The following is a 16,771-nucleotide window of genomic DNA, read 5'->3' as shown; positions in this document are numbered from 1 at the left end:
GAGATTTTTTAAATTATTTTGAAGAGGTGAAAAAACGAAGAGATTTGAAGTGACCCTTGATGGTATGGATGAGGCACCAAAATATTGTAGATGGTACGGTAAGGGTTAATAAAACTTTTATTTATTAAATAAAAATGTTATTTTTATTTGATATTCTTTAATCCTACGTCTCTCTAAGATTGTTAATTAATTAAATTTGAACAAATTATTTTTTCATTTGATTAAGAATTCTTAATTTTTGATTCTACATTTTTAACTTGTTTTAACTATTGTTAACTTATACAACATCAAATAAATATATTATATGTATTAAATAAATCTATGAAGGGGTTATTCAAATGTTTATATTTCGAAATATTACTAATATTTCGGTGATTGAATTTACATTCATGACATAAAAAGTCATAATCGCTGGAATTTTGTCCCTAATACTAGGATATAAATAATACGATGGTCTCGCTTGAAGTAGATTGTGCTCTTTTTCAATATTTGTTAGAAAGGCAATATTAAAAAGGCAATATGAAAAATCCATATCAATTGGAATGTATCCAATCCTTCTTTCAATTCCTAGAAAATATGAGATTTATTCAGAAGCACATGTAAAAGAGAATGTAAAATATATAAATTATCCCAATCGTTAATTTTATTTTTAAGGAATTACCATCTTCTTTTTCTTTTACAATACTTTTATATTTTATAAAATTGTTCTACTATAATATTTTAAATTAAATTGTTTTATTTATGCAATTTAGTATCATCAAAACAAATACAAGAAAATAAGAACTATAATAAAAACATATAAATACTGAAAACATCAAATCAAAATATCTTATTCATTTCTATAACTTCTATGTATCGATAATATTATTTAGAAAATAATTGCATTTTAATATATATCGAGAGAACCAAATCTTCATAAATTAATATGTAATCTTACGTTATGGCGTCATTACATCTTCTTATCTTCAATTCTTGTTATTGAGATGATATTGCAGCAGCTAATTAATAATAAACAGCAGCACTCTACGGTCAACATGATAATTACGGACATATTTCGCTCAATAAAATGTTATACAAGTTTGCTGACGGAATCTCCCTTAATGCTGTTTAAATATCTGCAACTTTACTTTCTTACAACGTTGCAAATGGTGACTTAGAATATCAGAACATCCTCTTTCTTAAATCAGTAGAAATGCAATGAATAATATCGTGTTCTGTATAGTATTTTTCTAAGTTTAAAATATACGATTTTATTTAATATTATACAATGATTTCTCGTGGTTGCATATATAATTATCGGATTATACATAGAGATTTTATATAAATTTTAAAATGATTTCGAGGATTCTGTCCCACGATTACATTAAGTGGTTACCCCCTCGTATTTTCCTTTATGTTTAACATTTTATTTCATAATGTACACGTAATTTTACTAAATACGTAGCGATGAAACCAACACTTAGAACAAATACAAGAATGAGAATTCTATAGTAATACACAAATGTAAATGAGATTAAATATGAAATAATTAACATATTGTAACATCCGAGCTCCATTCATCGTATTTCGCAACATTCGCGATTCGTGATATGATATTAAAATATCGTTTAAAATCAATATTGCACTTGTAGTTATTATGTTAAACATTTGCTTTTATAAAATTAATGTTGGTAGTAATAGCAAAATATAATTATGCAAATAATCGTACAATGCGACCAATCGACTTAAATCGATCTTTTCGTTCTGTTGATTCTTTGATTTGCACATCAACATACTATTATCATCTTTAATACTGATTTCTCTTAATGTTTTTAAGAAACTACGAAACCACTTTGTAAAAATCTATTTTAGCTTTAAATTATTTCTTAAACAACATAGAGAAATTCTCATTTAGTCCTGCATGCTGATATCATAAAAATTTATCAATTTATTTCCAAACGTATAACTGTGTAGCAAAAAAGGGCCATATTAAAATGGTCAAAATTTGCTCTGAATCGAAATCTAATTCATCAGTGTTTCTTCGTATATAGAAGAAAAAAATAACATTTATAATATTGGAAAAATTGCTGATAACAATAAAATACCATACGAAATACATACTCTGTATGCGACATTATATTTTGGTTTTTTTATTTCTATTCAATCAGAAACTGTACATCGTCCAATATAAAAAAATATATATATATTTACGTTTATTTTTAGATACATTTTACATACAAACTTATACATGATAGCTATTTTTAATAAGCATATATTAATATTTTTTAAATCACTGACTATAATGTACTATGTAAGTACATATAATACAATATATCTACTATAATAAAAAAATATAAAATGAAACATTGCTTGATACTGAAAGAATAAACAAACAAAAATAGATAAAAATATATAAAATAAAAATAATAAAAGAAACAAAACAGTAAATAACAACTGAAAATAAAAACTAGAGCCAGTAATCATCTCGTCGTTGGTCCTGTATCAGACAAAGTAAAAAAATTTTAATATTTGCTTATTAAAAATGGCTATTGTGTAGATATTTATATGTAAAACGCATCTGGAAATTAACATAAATATATACAAATTTGATCATATTGAAATAAACAAAAGCTGAAACAAAATATCATATATGCAATACGTATTTTGTATGACATTTTATTGTGATCAACAATTTTCTCAGCACTTCCCTGCATTATGAATATTATTTTTCTCTTTTATATATGTATATCAAGAAACACTGTAGATTTAGTTTTTCAGGTTTTGACTCGGAGCAAATTTTGGCTATATTTTTATATATTTCCTTTATAAACAATTTTTATATATTCTCTTTTATAAATTCTCTTTTATGTAGAAAAAACATTTAAATTTATATTATAACCAAATTACGTCAAAAATCAGTATTTTTAGTGAATAATCAATGTGCATGTTGCATTATTTAATTAGATATATATTATCATTGCCTTTTACTCGACCTGTTCGAAATGATGTTTTACCTTCTTAAAACTATTTCTATGCGCGCTATAAAACAAACTTTATGCTGCTTCCAATATTAATTTCCGGTAAGAGAAACGGTGACTTTAAAATTAATTTGTTCTCAAGCGATAAGTCACTAGAATTCAATCTGTTCTATGAAAGATGATAGTTTCAGTCTCTTCTGAATTGCGTCGAGAAATTTATAATGTGATTGAGTACCTGAAGCGTACAGGTAAACACCATAACACGAAAATCGATATTTGCATGCATAACGAGTTTATTAACAGCAATGGTAGACTCCTGATTTCCTAATGACTAAGTTTCAAAATTTATGATCAAAGAAATAATATAATAATTTTAAGTACTTTTCATATTCTTTCTCTTCCTTTAAAAAAGATAATAAAATATATAGTTATCAATTAGTATTATTATGTATCAGCAGAATTAAATATAAAGAATTTCTCTATGTTGTTTGAAAATAATTCAAGAATAGAATAGAATTTATAAAATAATTTTGTAATTTTTTTTACAACAAAATGTGCGCCTCCAATTTTGGTTATAAATAATTCTTCCAAATAACATAAAACATTCCAGCAATATTGCAGCAACGTTGTAATGTTTCATACTACTTAGAACATTTCTATTTATATATTTATGTTATATTTATTTATGTAAATATTTATTTTATGTTTATTTATTATATAATATATGTATAATTTTATACTTTCTTTTATGTTCTTTTATGTATGTACACAAATTTGAAAAACAATAATGAAAAGCATAAACTCTTTGCTGAAATATCGATTTCTCCTTGTTTATTACTTCAACTGTAAGAATTCTAAAATTATGCATACTAAAATGACTGATCAAATGCGGAACTGCGCATTGTTATTTTCTATTAAACATTCCGAGAATTTCGAACTATGTACATAGATAGCATTTAAACAGTCGACATTAACGTGAAAGAAAATGCAAATACTTGTCTGTTTAAATTAAATTGTAAGAAACGAATATTTTTATCATATTACAGAACGTCTCTATGAAACGACTTTCATTCCTCGATGTTTCTGATAATGGAAAATCAAACAATAGGACGGTGCACACAGATATTTACTATAATAGGCTTTAATTTAACCTAAATACAAATGGTACTATTAGTAGAGTATTAGCAGAATCAAAAATACAAACATATTTTTATTTTATTCATAATTATACTACTGTAAAGTTTAAATTATATCTAAAATTAAAAGAATGTTCCACAAAATTATTTTAACAAAATACAATAATAAAATCAACACCAAGAGATATAAATATTTCTTACGGGAAGTATACTTTTTATGATAAATATCTTTCATCACGCATATTTCTACTCACGCGAAGAAAAATTCTAAATATCTCTCACAATAAATTTATCTTTCGATAAATATTTTTTGAAATATACTTTATGAATATATTCCTTTCGCATGAATTATAATGATGCCTCTAATTTGTAAGATGATATCGAGATATACGTAGCAATCTTTTCCGCCTCTTTATACACCTACTGATAACAATATTAATGGCAAAAAACAGATTCCACACAATTCATAATATGTCGGTAACACACACCAAGTTGCAATTATAAACAACGAACAGCAGGAACCAATGCACGCACGTCGATCCGTAAAGATGAATGGCGATTGGTTATGTAAGGTGCCGGAGTATTTATACATCGGTCCAAAATAGTCCACAAACCACATTCGGAGGTGGCACGTATCTCTAATAGCATATGCTTGTCGACACACTTTTTATCAACAACAAAGATAATCACAATAAAAAAAAACCCATATTTGATAAATTAAAAGATACTGATGTGGTATTTAAATATCTGTCCACTTCATTTAGAAATTAGCGACTATTTATTATTTTTATTACGGCACACATTCCAAGTCACATTTATTAATGTAGTAAATTAATTGCCGAGGTGGATCTTGTTTATTTTTATTGTAAACCGATTTGTGAATGTTCTTTTTTACTTTTCCATTAATGTAATACGCCTTTAAAGCATAGTCGAGTGTAAACTATTTCCAGATTTGTTGATGTTTCGGATTACATGCTTGCCTTGATGCTCTAGTTGTGTGAACAGCGTATATGGATCGCGGAGAATCCAATATTTCAATGTTTACTTATTAAGATTTATGACAACACATGTGGTAAGATACTGATATATACGAGTGCTATATCCCGAATTCCGAGGCTTTATAACTCCAATAGTGATAAATCCAAGAAAAAAATCATAAAAAATGTTTGCACATATTTTTATATTTTCTAACAATGTTATGCAAATCATACGAAATTTTGTCATTACTTAATAATTAAATTCTATTTTCGTAACATTATTTTACACGTTAAATTTTTCGAAATTATGAAAATACATATAAATGCACTACAATTATATATTATTCAGTTATCCAAAAGACTAACTTACTATATACATACGTATAATGATGTAAATGCGAACTGTCACAATAACTCGAATAACGTACACTAAACACTCGTGCACATGCATTAATCCACTTAACGTATCAGATAAGTGAGAGATATTCCTATATACACGACATATATGAAAACACTAAGTGATTAAAAGCTTTAAAGTAAAGAAAATGTTACATAATATAAAATTAGTTTTGCTAAAGTTTTATTGAATTTTAAATTTCGACATTTATATAAGTATTGTTTTAATATTTATCAAAAAAATATTTTTTAATAAAGTAAAATTGGATTGTTTTTCTCGAGGGTTATCTTTTAATAAAAATTAATTAATCTATCTAGTTTCTTTATACTTATTTACAAATAATTATAATCATCTTGGATTAATCTCAACATTAACAAAATTTGTTTTAACAAAATGCATTTATATAATAATGTTAATATAAGTATTATAAATGTCTTAAAGGAAAATCAATATACAATTTATTTAACATATAATTTTTTTATATAAAAGTATTACATAATGTAAAAGAAAAGAAGAAAGCTTTAATCAATGTGTGTGTAACGAATTCAAATTCTTTACGATAAAGTTATTATTATGCTACAATATATATTACAATATACAGCTTAATATAAAATAAAATTTCTTTATGAAAGAAAAGCAATCTATAGAAGACAACATGAAAAGAAAACAATCTATGTCGCTAATAGTATATACGAATTAGTTGCATGCATATAAAACATCAAAACGCAATTTTGAACAGAAGTTCTCCAGGAAGGAAACTTACCGGGATTTGATTAAGATTGATGTCAGATTTCTCCCTGTTGGGACAATTTGCAGCGTAACCGGGCTCCTGATTGAATCGCCTGCCAAACTTCAGAAGATTCCTCATAATCATGGTATTCATCACGATGATGAGTACAAGTGGCACGATCAGACTCGCTATACTGTCGATAATGCTAATGATCTGCATAGTTTCTAGGTACTCAATCTTCAATTCGCACACCTCGTCTCCGCCCTGATTTTTTACCACCCCAGCGGTAACGAAGGAGTACGAGTGACTGACTAAGGCGAGGATCGTTAATATCAGAATGATGGTCTTTGCACGCGCTACGGTGCACATATGCGGTCGATGCAGTGGATACTGTACGGCGATGAATCGCTCGACGGTGAAGGCGACGATTAGCCAAACACTAAGTGAACTGCAAACTGCGCTTACGTACACCAAAGTTTCGCACCAGCCATTATTGTTAAAGACTTTCCATCCGATCGTGCTATTAAGCCAGACGAGAAGCAGGGACATGAGAAAGCTAAAGTCGGCGGTTGCTAATGCCGCCAAGTAGTAACTGGAACTGCGTAGCTTTAAATGCGTCTTAAGGAAAACCACGCACGACAACAGGTTGCCTACCAAGCCCAATAAGATGATGGATGGTATGTAGTACAGATGGCAGAAATCCAGAAGAAAGTAGAGCGAGGGGCAAAAGCTATCCGATTCCTCTTCTATGTCGAAAATCGTGTCAAGACTGTGATTTTGATAATCGTAGAATGTTAGGTTCGACCAGTCCGTCGGCGATGCTGATCTTCGGAATCGCGATAGGCCGCCGATCGTTCCCGGTATTTGTTGACATCTCAAATCTTTACTCCATAATTTTTGAAGCACGAACATGATTGCTCTCGATTGTGAGATAATATTGACAGAAAAAAAGCTTCCTTCGATGCTCGTCGTTCCAAGAAATCAGCTTAGTCGGTTGAAATGTGCAAAATACATCAGTTTAAAAAACACATTGCAATATTATTCGCCATTCTCCAGATTCATTGATATGACGTCGTTATTAATATAGACCAGAATAGTGTAGATCACAGAGTATGGAATCGAATGCCAGAGGCAAAGTGATTGTCCATCGAGAATTCCCAGTTCTTTCTCGGAGCGCATAATTCACATGTCAATTTGATAAAATTTGTTGGATAAGGTCGCATATATTGCGCGTTTGACAAAGGCCTGTCAAAGTCATAGATATGGTTGACATAAACCACAATAATGTTCCACGCAGAATTATGTTAAATATTCGAATCATGCATAATAAGCACTATAACATGTTAGTCGACAAAGATTCTCTGTTCTTTCTAATTCACAAGTGTCCAATGTGATGCTGTGTAACAATTATTTAGCGATGAATAACAAAAACTTAATAAAGCTTTTCTAAATTTATAAGCAATTAATATAAATAATAGCCTGTAATATTACTGACAGATTTAGATCGAAAATTAGATCTTTGATTCGCACCAAAATCTGCATATCTTTATCTAATAGGATTAAAAAAAAAATCCAAAATATTAGACTAAAAGGTTATTTGATCTGACATGCTGATTGCAACGCGAACGCATTCCGCTTCGGACAAACGTGCGACTGGTTGGAGGTTTTCCAACGTCGCTGACACGGACCATCGGTATTGAGCGCAGGATTGCGTTCGAACGTTTGTTTTTGTTCAGCGAATATTTTTTCTGTCTAAACGTCCATTTGGGTGACATAATGAATCGTTTACACTTTAAGTTTGATTACATTCGATTCGATTACGTTCGCAACTGCATGCATTTCAACAATGCAATTTCACGTGCGTGCATTCCGTTCGCAATTAGATTCAATTCCATTTAACCGCAAATTTACTGGCTATTTTTCGGATTCCACGATAGGTAATTTGTGTTCATCATTTGGCTTCACCAAAGCGTGCACTAATTCAATTTTGAGGAAATCGCGAAGTTATTATATTCACGCCAGTTAAGCTCAACATAACATGTTAAGTTATTGAGTTGTATCTTAATAGACAGTGCTCTGACGATACAGTTTTAATATAAATTCGATATCCATGTTAATTTCACATTAAACCGCGTATAACATGTAAGTTAATTGAATTGACTTGCAATTTGCAAGTAGAGTATGGTATCAAAAGCAATTATCGAAATGGATTTGAATACAAGTGGATGACAATAATTCACGCGTAAAATTTCATATAATACAGTTCATCTTTCATACAAAACCTTTATGTCCTTTATGATCCGCATAACGTACCATATTAATAAGAACAAAAACGCCTCGTCTATCGCAATTTAATACATTTCTTCGCATTTTCATTAACGTGGTGTAAAAGGAAAACGTAATGCATGAACAGTACGTTCTTAATAACATTCTATAATTGATTTCTTAATTAAATTAATTATTACTTTTTGTTTATTTTGTGTGCGACTTATTATAGATCGATACGTTTAATACATTAAAAGCTGTTCTCGCAGCTTGTAACATTACTTGATCGCGGGATAAACGCGGAAATGTGGTAGAGTTGATAAACAGCGTTTCCGCAAGAATGCAATTTTATTGTAAGGTTTCGTTATTCGTTCAACCTTGAATAGATTTCAAATTTCTGGTACATAGTTTGGCTCAGCAATTGTAATTTAAAAGAGTTCAATATTTCTCCAAATGTCATACATATTGAAAAGATACAGTATTGATTTATACTCACATCTTTCAAATTATATTTAAACTTTAATATCTATTAAAATAATTTTTATATAAACATTTTTTATTTATTGAATTTTTCGGATTATTGAATTTTTCGCGTTATTAAGCTATTATCAAATTGTTAAATTAATCTTTATAACTTAAATTAATTAACAAGGTAGAAACTATATGTAATTTTAAATAAGACAGATATAAAATTACCAGCGGCACTTTTAAATCGTGTGTCACAAAGAATAAAACCATTTACGTCATTCGATTTTTTACAGGCATTTGACTTACCGTTTAATTAAATTGTATTAATTCAAACGTATGTATCATTCAACATACGTATATCGTTCTTTAAATAGAAAATATGTAATTTTAAGCAAAGAAGATATAAAATTACCAGCGGCACTTTTAAGTCATGTGTCACAGAGAATAAGATCATTTCTAGTATTTAATTTTCTACACACACTTTTATCATTTTAATTTTGCCTTCTCTCATTTTTTCGTTCGTCACTACACGTAGAAAATTCACAGACGAAGATTAAAGATATAATATATCTTCCTGTTGTAGTACGTTGCACAGCATTATCGCAGATACATTCAAGAATTTTTAACCGTTACTTTATCTGACGATATTTTTTCATGATTTGATTAAAATTCCACAAAAGGTCGTCTCGTTCCTTTCTATCGATCCTTAATCCCTCTAATAGCTGAAAATCCGATTTCTTTTCCTTGATACTGAAATTGTACGATTAAAATCTTGTCAAAAGATTTCCGATATTCAAATTTTTTTGTAGCTTTAATCGTAACTAGAAAATGTAATGAATCCGTAATTTCCATTCAAATTGAAGGGAAGTCGCAAAAAACGCTTGAAAATGTACGTTTCATTTATCATTGAGAATTTACTGTCGGTTTTATCGATGCGATAATCAAACTATCGAGTTTATTCAAAGCCTCGATTAAAAAAAAATAAATTTTCAAAAAATTCGATAAAAACAGTATTCATTTTAAAATTTGCATATTTACATTTAAATTTATCTCACACAAATGGAACGTCCAGAAATCTTTTAATTATTTCCTCACGGAATTAAACCCCTTTGATTCCCTAACGAGGAATCAACGCTCCAGTAAGAAATGGTACAAGTTTTAAAATGCGATCCACTAAACGCCACGCGGGCGAAAAATTTATTTCGCAATTTTTACACTTAATTAAAACTGTCAAAACATAGGAAAATGTACGCGTCGTGTGTTGAGAAACGTCGACGGGTAAACTGGGGGAGCGGACCACTCTACGAACGCATCTGTGCCAGCCAAAAAGTTTCGCCGCATGCGCTTTATAGAGATCCTGCCGGCGTCTCGACGGACGCCGCTAACATCGACGTCGCCAGCGTCGTTGGGTTTCGCACTATTACACGTCTCACGATTTCCATAAAATAATAACAAGAGAAAAGGATTCGTACTTTATACGTATTTAATTTTAGATAAAATCGGAAACCATCGTGGCACTGTGATTTAAAGAATCTTCAATATCTTCGCATAAACGAAAATATATAATTAAATTTTTGATGAGCAAAAATTATAAAAAAAAATTACAAAAAATATTTTAATATTGATATATGAAAAAAATACTGTTATAAGTTCTACGTGAAAAGCATCTCATTTGAATTTCGATTAGAGATAAATTGAGTTTTTTTGAGTCGTAAAAGATTCCTCGTCATCATCTACGTGAAATTTTCTGGCGTCTCTATTGCACGTCCCTATATTAGGAGAAGTATTAAAAATGACCTATTTGAATAAATTTTTTGTTTAATGACAGGCGGGTTTTATCAAACAGGTTTGCTAAAAGCTTCAATAGGTTTTTATATTACAAATCGACGATATTTCACAGAATTTTGGGAATATAAGTATATTTTAGTAAATGATACATCAATTTTAATTTAACAGAATTTTGTTTCGCAATTTCGTTCGATTTAAAGCTAAATATTTAATATTAAAATTTTTTTATGCAAAAAATGCTGGTTCTTCATGATATGATTTTTCAAAATTAGATATTGGGTACAATATAGAAACTGGAATTAAATTATTACATTTTTTATGGAACTACACGGAAAGATCTAACAGTTTTGCTGAAGTATTTAAATTTTAGCTAGATATAGATCCAAAATACTTTTGTGAGATTATTAAAATAATTATGCAGCGTATTCAAGCATGAGTAATTTTGCAAAGAGTTTTGACATTTTAACGATTAACTTCAGCATTCTACACAATTATTTTGATGGTCGAATAAAATTATTGTCTGCAGATCTATCTTATTTAGCTAATTTTTTTAAGTATTTTAGCAAAACCGTTCTTTTCATCTGACACAAATCTCTTACTATAATAGATTTATCTTCTACATTTCCAATAATTTCTATATGAACGCATAATATCTATCAAATGTTGAATATGTTTAATTATGCATGAGTTATTGATTACCGTTATTACATTAGCAAACATTAGTAAATGCTCAGCTTTTTCATAAACTTGATAATCGATAATGCGAACTGCATTAAATCCATTTTGCTGAGAACATCAGGTTAACTTTCTGTAATAAATGAAAGATCTTCAATGATTATCAGACATTCTTCTAGAAAGAAAAAAGGACACATAAATATATCATTTCGATTTTATCGACTAATCCTAAGCCGAAAATAAAATTTGTACATACAAATTAATATTAATTTTATTTCCGACGTAACGAACATAACAACTCCGATTTTTGAATCTACGAAGAAAAGCAACGTCTTACATTTAAATTCTATTGGATATAATTTTTTTGTTGGGTTTGTATAGAAATTTTAAGAATCAAATATTATAATGTATTATTGAGAAAAATATAAAACTATATTATTTATTTTAATATTGTTTGACTCTAAAAAATAACATTTGAATTAATATATTTGTTTAACGTATGTATATTTTTATTTAAACAATCTTAATCATCTATGCAATATCATCTACAAGCCTTACTACGTTAGTTTTCGATGGCTTCGTTAGTAATGTAATTTTAGTGCTACGCTGTTGAGCAATAACAGTTTGCTAGCTTCTGCACTCGCTACGAACTACATTTGTTTAATAAGTTATATTATATGTTATATAATGAAAATATTGACAGTTATTAAATTAATATTTGTATAAAAAAGAAAATATCATTTTATACCACCTATTATTATCACAAAAGTTGTCTTAAATTAAGATTTGCTACGATAAAATATTTATGCAATCTATATTTGATTAGTTTTGAGAAATAGGATAATATAATATTATGTATTATTTGACTTACTGAACAATAGGATTAACAGTGCAATGTAGAAACGGATATAACTCGAAAACAAACTTTGCACACAACCCAAACTAAATTTCGAATATGGCATGACAAACGTAGTACAAACTATTTTGCAATTTACTGTGCACTGAGCGTTTCTATTTCTGAATAGCGTTCTACGTACAGCGTTGATGCGCACAGACATTTGTTGCGATAAACGCTTTCGGTTTACAGCTCTAGTTTGACACATTACTGACTGATATTAACAAAGAAACAAGAACACGTTGATAAAGCCTTTTTGGTTGTATTAAATAAAATAAAAATTTTTTTATTTTGCTGTTTTATATATAAAATAAAAATACAGGTTTTAATAGAAATAGTAATTAAATAATATCTGAATTTTTTCAGTGTTACAAAGTCCTAAAGCACACATGTACAAGTTTGAAAGGTCAATTGCAACCAAATGGCAAGCCGTTTACAACAGTTATCACGTATGCATTGAATCCGAAGGCTATAACAATGAGACAACTGTATGGCGAGTACGATCTCGATACACATGAATGGTAAATAACATCGCCCGATATTATATATATATATATATTAAAGAGTAAAATTTTAAAATTACAAAACTTTAATTTAAATTTATTGTTAAATACATGCTCCTCTGCATTATGTGCTAAAATTATAAATGCAAGCTTTTAAACTTGAACAATTTTTGAGATATGTAACAAGAGATTAAAAACATTTTTCATTTAAAACAAAATTTATTTTATTAAAACATTACAATTACAAATTTCGCATTGATGAGAAATCGATAAATTTTATATAAAGTTTCTTTCTAAATACTTTTCTTTATTTTTTACCTGACTTTTATTTAATTTCTTTGAAAAAAGATTCATTTAAATAAAACTTTTTCCATTATATTTATTTGTAACAAAAGAGAATAATAAAAAGGAAAGAGGGGACAAAAAAGGGATATTATCGAGATTATATAGCCTGGTCGTCAATCGGTCATCAGTAAGAGCTTCGGTTTTCGTTTGCTTTATAATGAAAAAAATTATTTCATTGAAACTTTTCCGTAAAGTTCGCGAGATCGTAGAGTTTGCAGGATATAATTAGATCTATTTTTTAATTTTATTGTAAATAATTTTTTTTATGTGCTAAACTTAATAAAATATTTGTTAAAAAATACATTTATATATATTATATATTTATATATTTATATTCATTATAATAAATTCTCTTGGATTGTTATACAATTGAATTAGCATATAATTGGTTAATATATAAACATATTTATATAATGACCTATTTAGTTACTAATAGGACGTATGAAATTTTATGTAATACCGATAAAACCAGAAAATCTTCAAAATAGACACGAAATTCAGGATATTGAATGCACACGTCCGATTTGTAGGACAGATGGAATATTACCAACTTTAATACGAACGGATATAGCAACGGCAGATTGCGATAAACGATGGTATATTTTTGATGGACCAGTCGATGCAGTATGGATTGAGAATTTGAATACTGTCCTGGATGATAATAAAAAGCTTTGTCTCGCATCGGGGGAAATAATGAAGCTACTACCAACTCAAACCATAATGTTTGAAGTATCAGATCTTCGAGTAGCCTCACCGGCTACAGTTTCAAGGTAATGAAAAAATGTTATAAACTTTAAATAGCTTCTTAACAGTTGCAGAAGAATGAATAATATTAATATACATATTGAACTGCAAATCCAATCTTCCTCTTTTTAACTTTTTTATATCGTTAATCGTTGAAATGTATATTATTGAAAACGGCACAAAAATTTTTATTTTTGAAATATTCAGAATATGATTTTCTTTCTATTAAATTTGTCTGTTTTAATTCAAATTGACAGTAAATAAAACTTATAATTATTAATAGAGACGTGAAGAATTATGCAAAACTTTTGCGTTTTATGTGATTTGAGTATATCTTAATCATGATTACTAATGAGTACACACTAAAGAAATTATCTGACAAAGAAAATCTAACAAAACACAATAGCCATTAATTACAAAATTATTAATAAAATATTTAATTGATAAATAAATAATTACAAATATAAATTAAAATATATACACATATATGTAATGTACGTAATAGCAACGTGATCAAGGATATTAAATAACACAACATGAAAAATACATTACTATTTTTTAATTTACAGTAAGTAATTATATAAATTAAAATAATACATAATGCACATAATGGCAAACTTGCTCAGGGATAATAAATAAAACATGTTCCTTATTTTAATTAAAGTAATTACTGTCTGATACATTGATTACGATGTATACATATATTATTATAGATGTGGTATGGTGTATATGGAACCAGAAACTGTAGGCTTGCAACCTTTGATCGATTGCTGGATACGATCATTACCAATGGTAAATCAATATTTTCTTACAAAATTATTTTTTATAGTATTTAAATATATAGCAATAAGATATATAATAGAAAGTATATAATAGAAAATAAAGGAAAGAATATTAGCTCTTATTTTAACAAATATTATTTAATTAAAATTTTAATTATGTATTTGTTTTTAAATATATCTTTTCTTCTATAAAGATTTATATTAATGATGGACTCTGAATCGCTAAAATAAATTGTATAAATTAAACTTTTTAGTTTAATATTTTAAATTAATTTTTAATAATATTTACAATTTTAATGTTTTCAAGTTTTCAAGTCAATTGACTTCAGTTAGTAATAAATAAATAGAATTTTGTATATTTTTTTAGTATAATGTAATTATACGTATTATTTCAAAATTAATTATAAAATGCAGTTACGTAAAACTAAGCTGGAAAAGTTGTTTCTGTAGGCGATGAACGATTACATCGAAGAAATAACTGTGTTAACAACTCAATTGGTGCTTCCCGGTCTGAAAATTGTACGCGAGAGTTTACAAGAGATCGTAAGAACTGTAGATTCCGCTGTTGTTCAATCTTATATAAATCTAATGAACTTCAGAATTAGACCGATGGTCGGACGTGAAGAAAAAGCACCACCGAGTTTAGCTTTCCAAAATATTATACGTAAGCAATATGCGATTGTAACTGTATATTGTATATGAGTAACGTTAAAGATTAAGCTTACCACAAATAACAAGTTCAGAGTAGTGCTTTAAGCCGCTTTAGTGCTTTAGAATGTGCAATTACCGCATGTCCATGGCAAAGTCAAGTTAAGTTCAATAAACCTGACTACGTATTATTGTAAGTACTATCGGCTTCTATTCATTAACAACTTGTAATATATGTACATCAAAGTCTGAATCAAAGATCGAATCTGTGTGGAGATTTCGCTTTAGAAAACTTTTAAATTAATACTAAAAACAATATGATTAATACATTAATCATGTCTCAAATTATTGCCATTAGAGAATGAGGATAATTAGCAAATGTTTATCATTTTTAAAGGTTCAATATTATATTTATTGTACAAAATTACTAAAAACAATATTACAAAGTTTATATTACACAGCGGATTTGCTGTCACCATGGGCAGCTTTCGCCACTGTTTGGGGATTAGGAGCAACTTGCGATTACAAAAGCCGCTGCATATTTAATGATTGGTTGAGAAGAGTACAAAAGGATGCCAAGCATAAAATACCATTTCCAGAAGAAGGTCTCGTATTTGATTACAGGTATAAATTTAGAATGAGAAATAAGGAATATATAAGTAGATTAAAAAAACAAAATTTATTTTTATATTAATTTTTTATAAAATTATTTATTTAGAATTTAGTTTATATACAAGAGAGAGAGAGGGGGGGAGAGAGAGAGAGAGAGAGAGAGAGAATATGTTAAATCACAGATAGATTTTTTACAAGAAAGAGAAAGATAAAGAAGAAAATCTAAAGACAGAAAATAATAACGATTAAAATAGATAAGATAAATAAGTGGCTTAAATTAAAAAATTGTAAACGATAAAGAGCATACAGCCACAACAGCTTGATTTATTTAGCTTAAAACATGTATTTCAAATAAACAAAATAAACGTTTCGGTCAACCATGTGACCATCTTCAGTACAATGAATTTTCGTATTACAAATTGAAATTGAAACATGCACGTAATCCGAATACACAACAGAAGAAAATTTCATTACATGATCACTAAACTCTTTAAACAATTTTTTAATAAAAAGATACAATATAACAAATTAAGAATTCGCAGTCGTATGTATGCAGCGAAGAAACATTACAGTTGCAGAACGATTTATACTATGACGTTCTATTAAAGATTTTATATCCGTCGACTACGTGATTGCCTGATGCTATTGTAGATTATTGAATGAACCAAAAAAAAAAGAAAAAAGAAACAAAAAACATAAAAATACCGAAAAAACGTTAATAATCAAGAATTATATCAATTAATTTTTATAAACTCGCGTTCTGTTAATAATGATTTTTAATATGCTCACCACGTATTCGTTAATACATGTTTCACCATCGAGTCCACAATTCCTCTTCAATCATACATA

The 16,771-nt window shown here is 28.3% G+C and overlaps 2 protein-coding genes across 3 annotated transcripts in view; one reads left to right on the top strand and one right to left on the bottom strand.

Annotated features, from left to right (window-relative positions):
• The window catches only part of LOC108762513 (thyrotropin-releasing hormone receptor), a 39,321-nt gene extending 30,034 nt beyond the window's left edge, over window positions 1-9,287 (bottom strand). Inside the window, exons 1-2 of one of the 2 annotated variants that reach the window (XM_018509553.1) lie at window positions 9,237-9,287; window positions 6,231-7,442 (exon numbers count right to left, since the gene is read on the bottom strand). In XM_018509553.1, the coding sequence (XP_018365055.1) occupies window positions 6,231-7,109 (879 nt within the window). In that variant the 5' untranslated portion in view covers window positions 7,110-7,442; window positions 9,237-9,287. Of the gene's footprint in view, window positions 1-6,230; window positions 7,594-9,236 lie in introns of both variants that reach the window. The other variant, XM_018509546.1, reaches the window with a different exon arrangement.
• The window catches only part of LOC108762540 (dynein heavy chain 1, axonemal), a 102,920-nt gene that overhangs the window by 54,206 nt on the left and 31,943 nt on the right, over window positions 1-16,771 (top strand). The window contains exons 24-28 of the mRNA XM_018509582.1: window positions 12,655-12,809; window positions 13,667-13,906; window positions 14,594-14,672; window positions 15,113-15,326; window positions 15,772-15,934. Of these exons, the coding sequence (XP_018365084.1) occupies window positions 12,655-12,809; window positions 13,667-13,906; window positions 14,594-14,672; window positions 15,113-15,326; window positions 15,772-15,934 (851 nt within the window). The remainder of the gene's footprint in view (window positions 1-12,654; window positions 12,810-13,666; window positions 13,907-14,593; window positions 14,673-15,112; window positions 15,327-15,771; window positions 15,935-16,771) is intronic.

This window comes from Trachymyrmex cornetzi, unplaced genomic scaffold (genome assembly GCF_001594075.2).
Source record: "Trachymyrmex cornetzi isolate Tcor2-1 unplaced genomic scaffold, Tcor1.1 scaffold11, whole genome shotgun sequence".
NCBI lineage: Eukaryota > Metazoa > Arthropoda > Insecta > Hymenoptera > Formicidae > Trachymyrmex > Trachymyrmex cornetzi.
The sequence above is the reverse complement of the archived record's forward strand: the minus strand, read 5'-3'. Positions and strand labels throughout refer to the sequence as shown.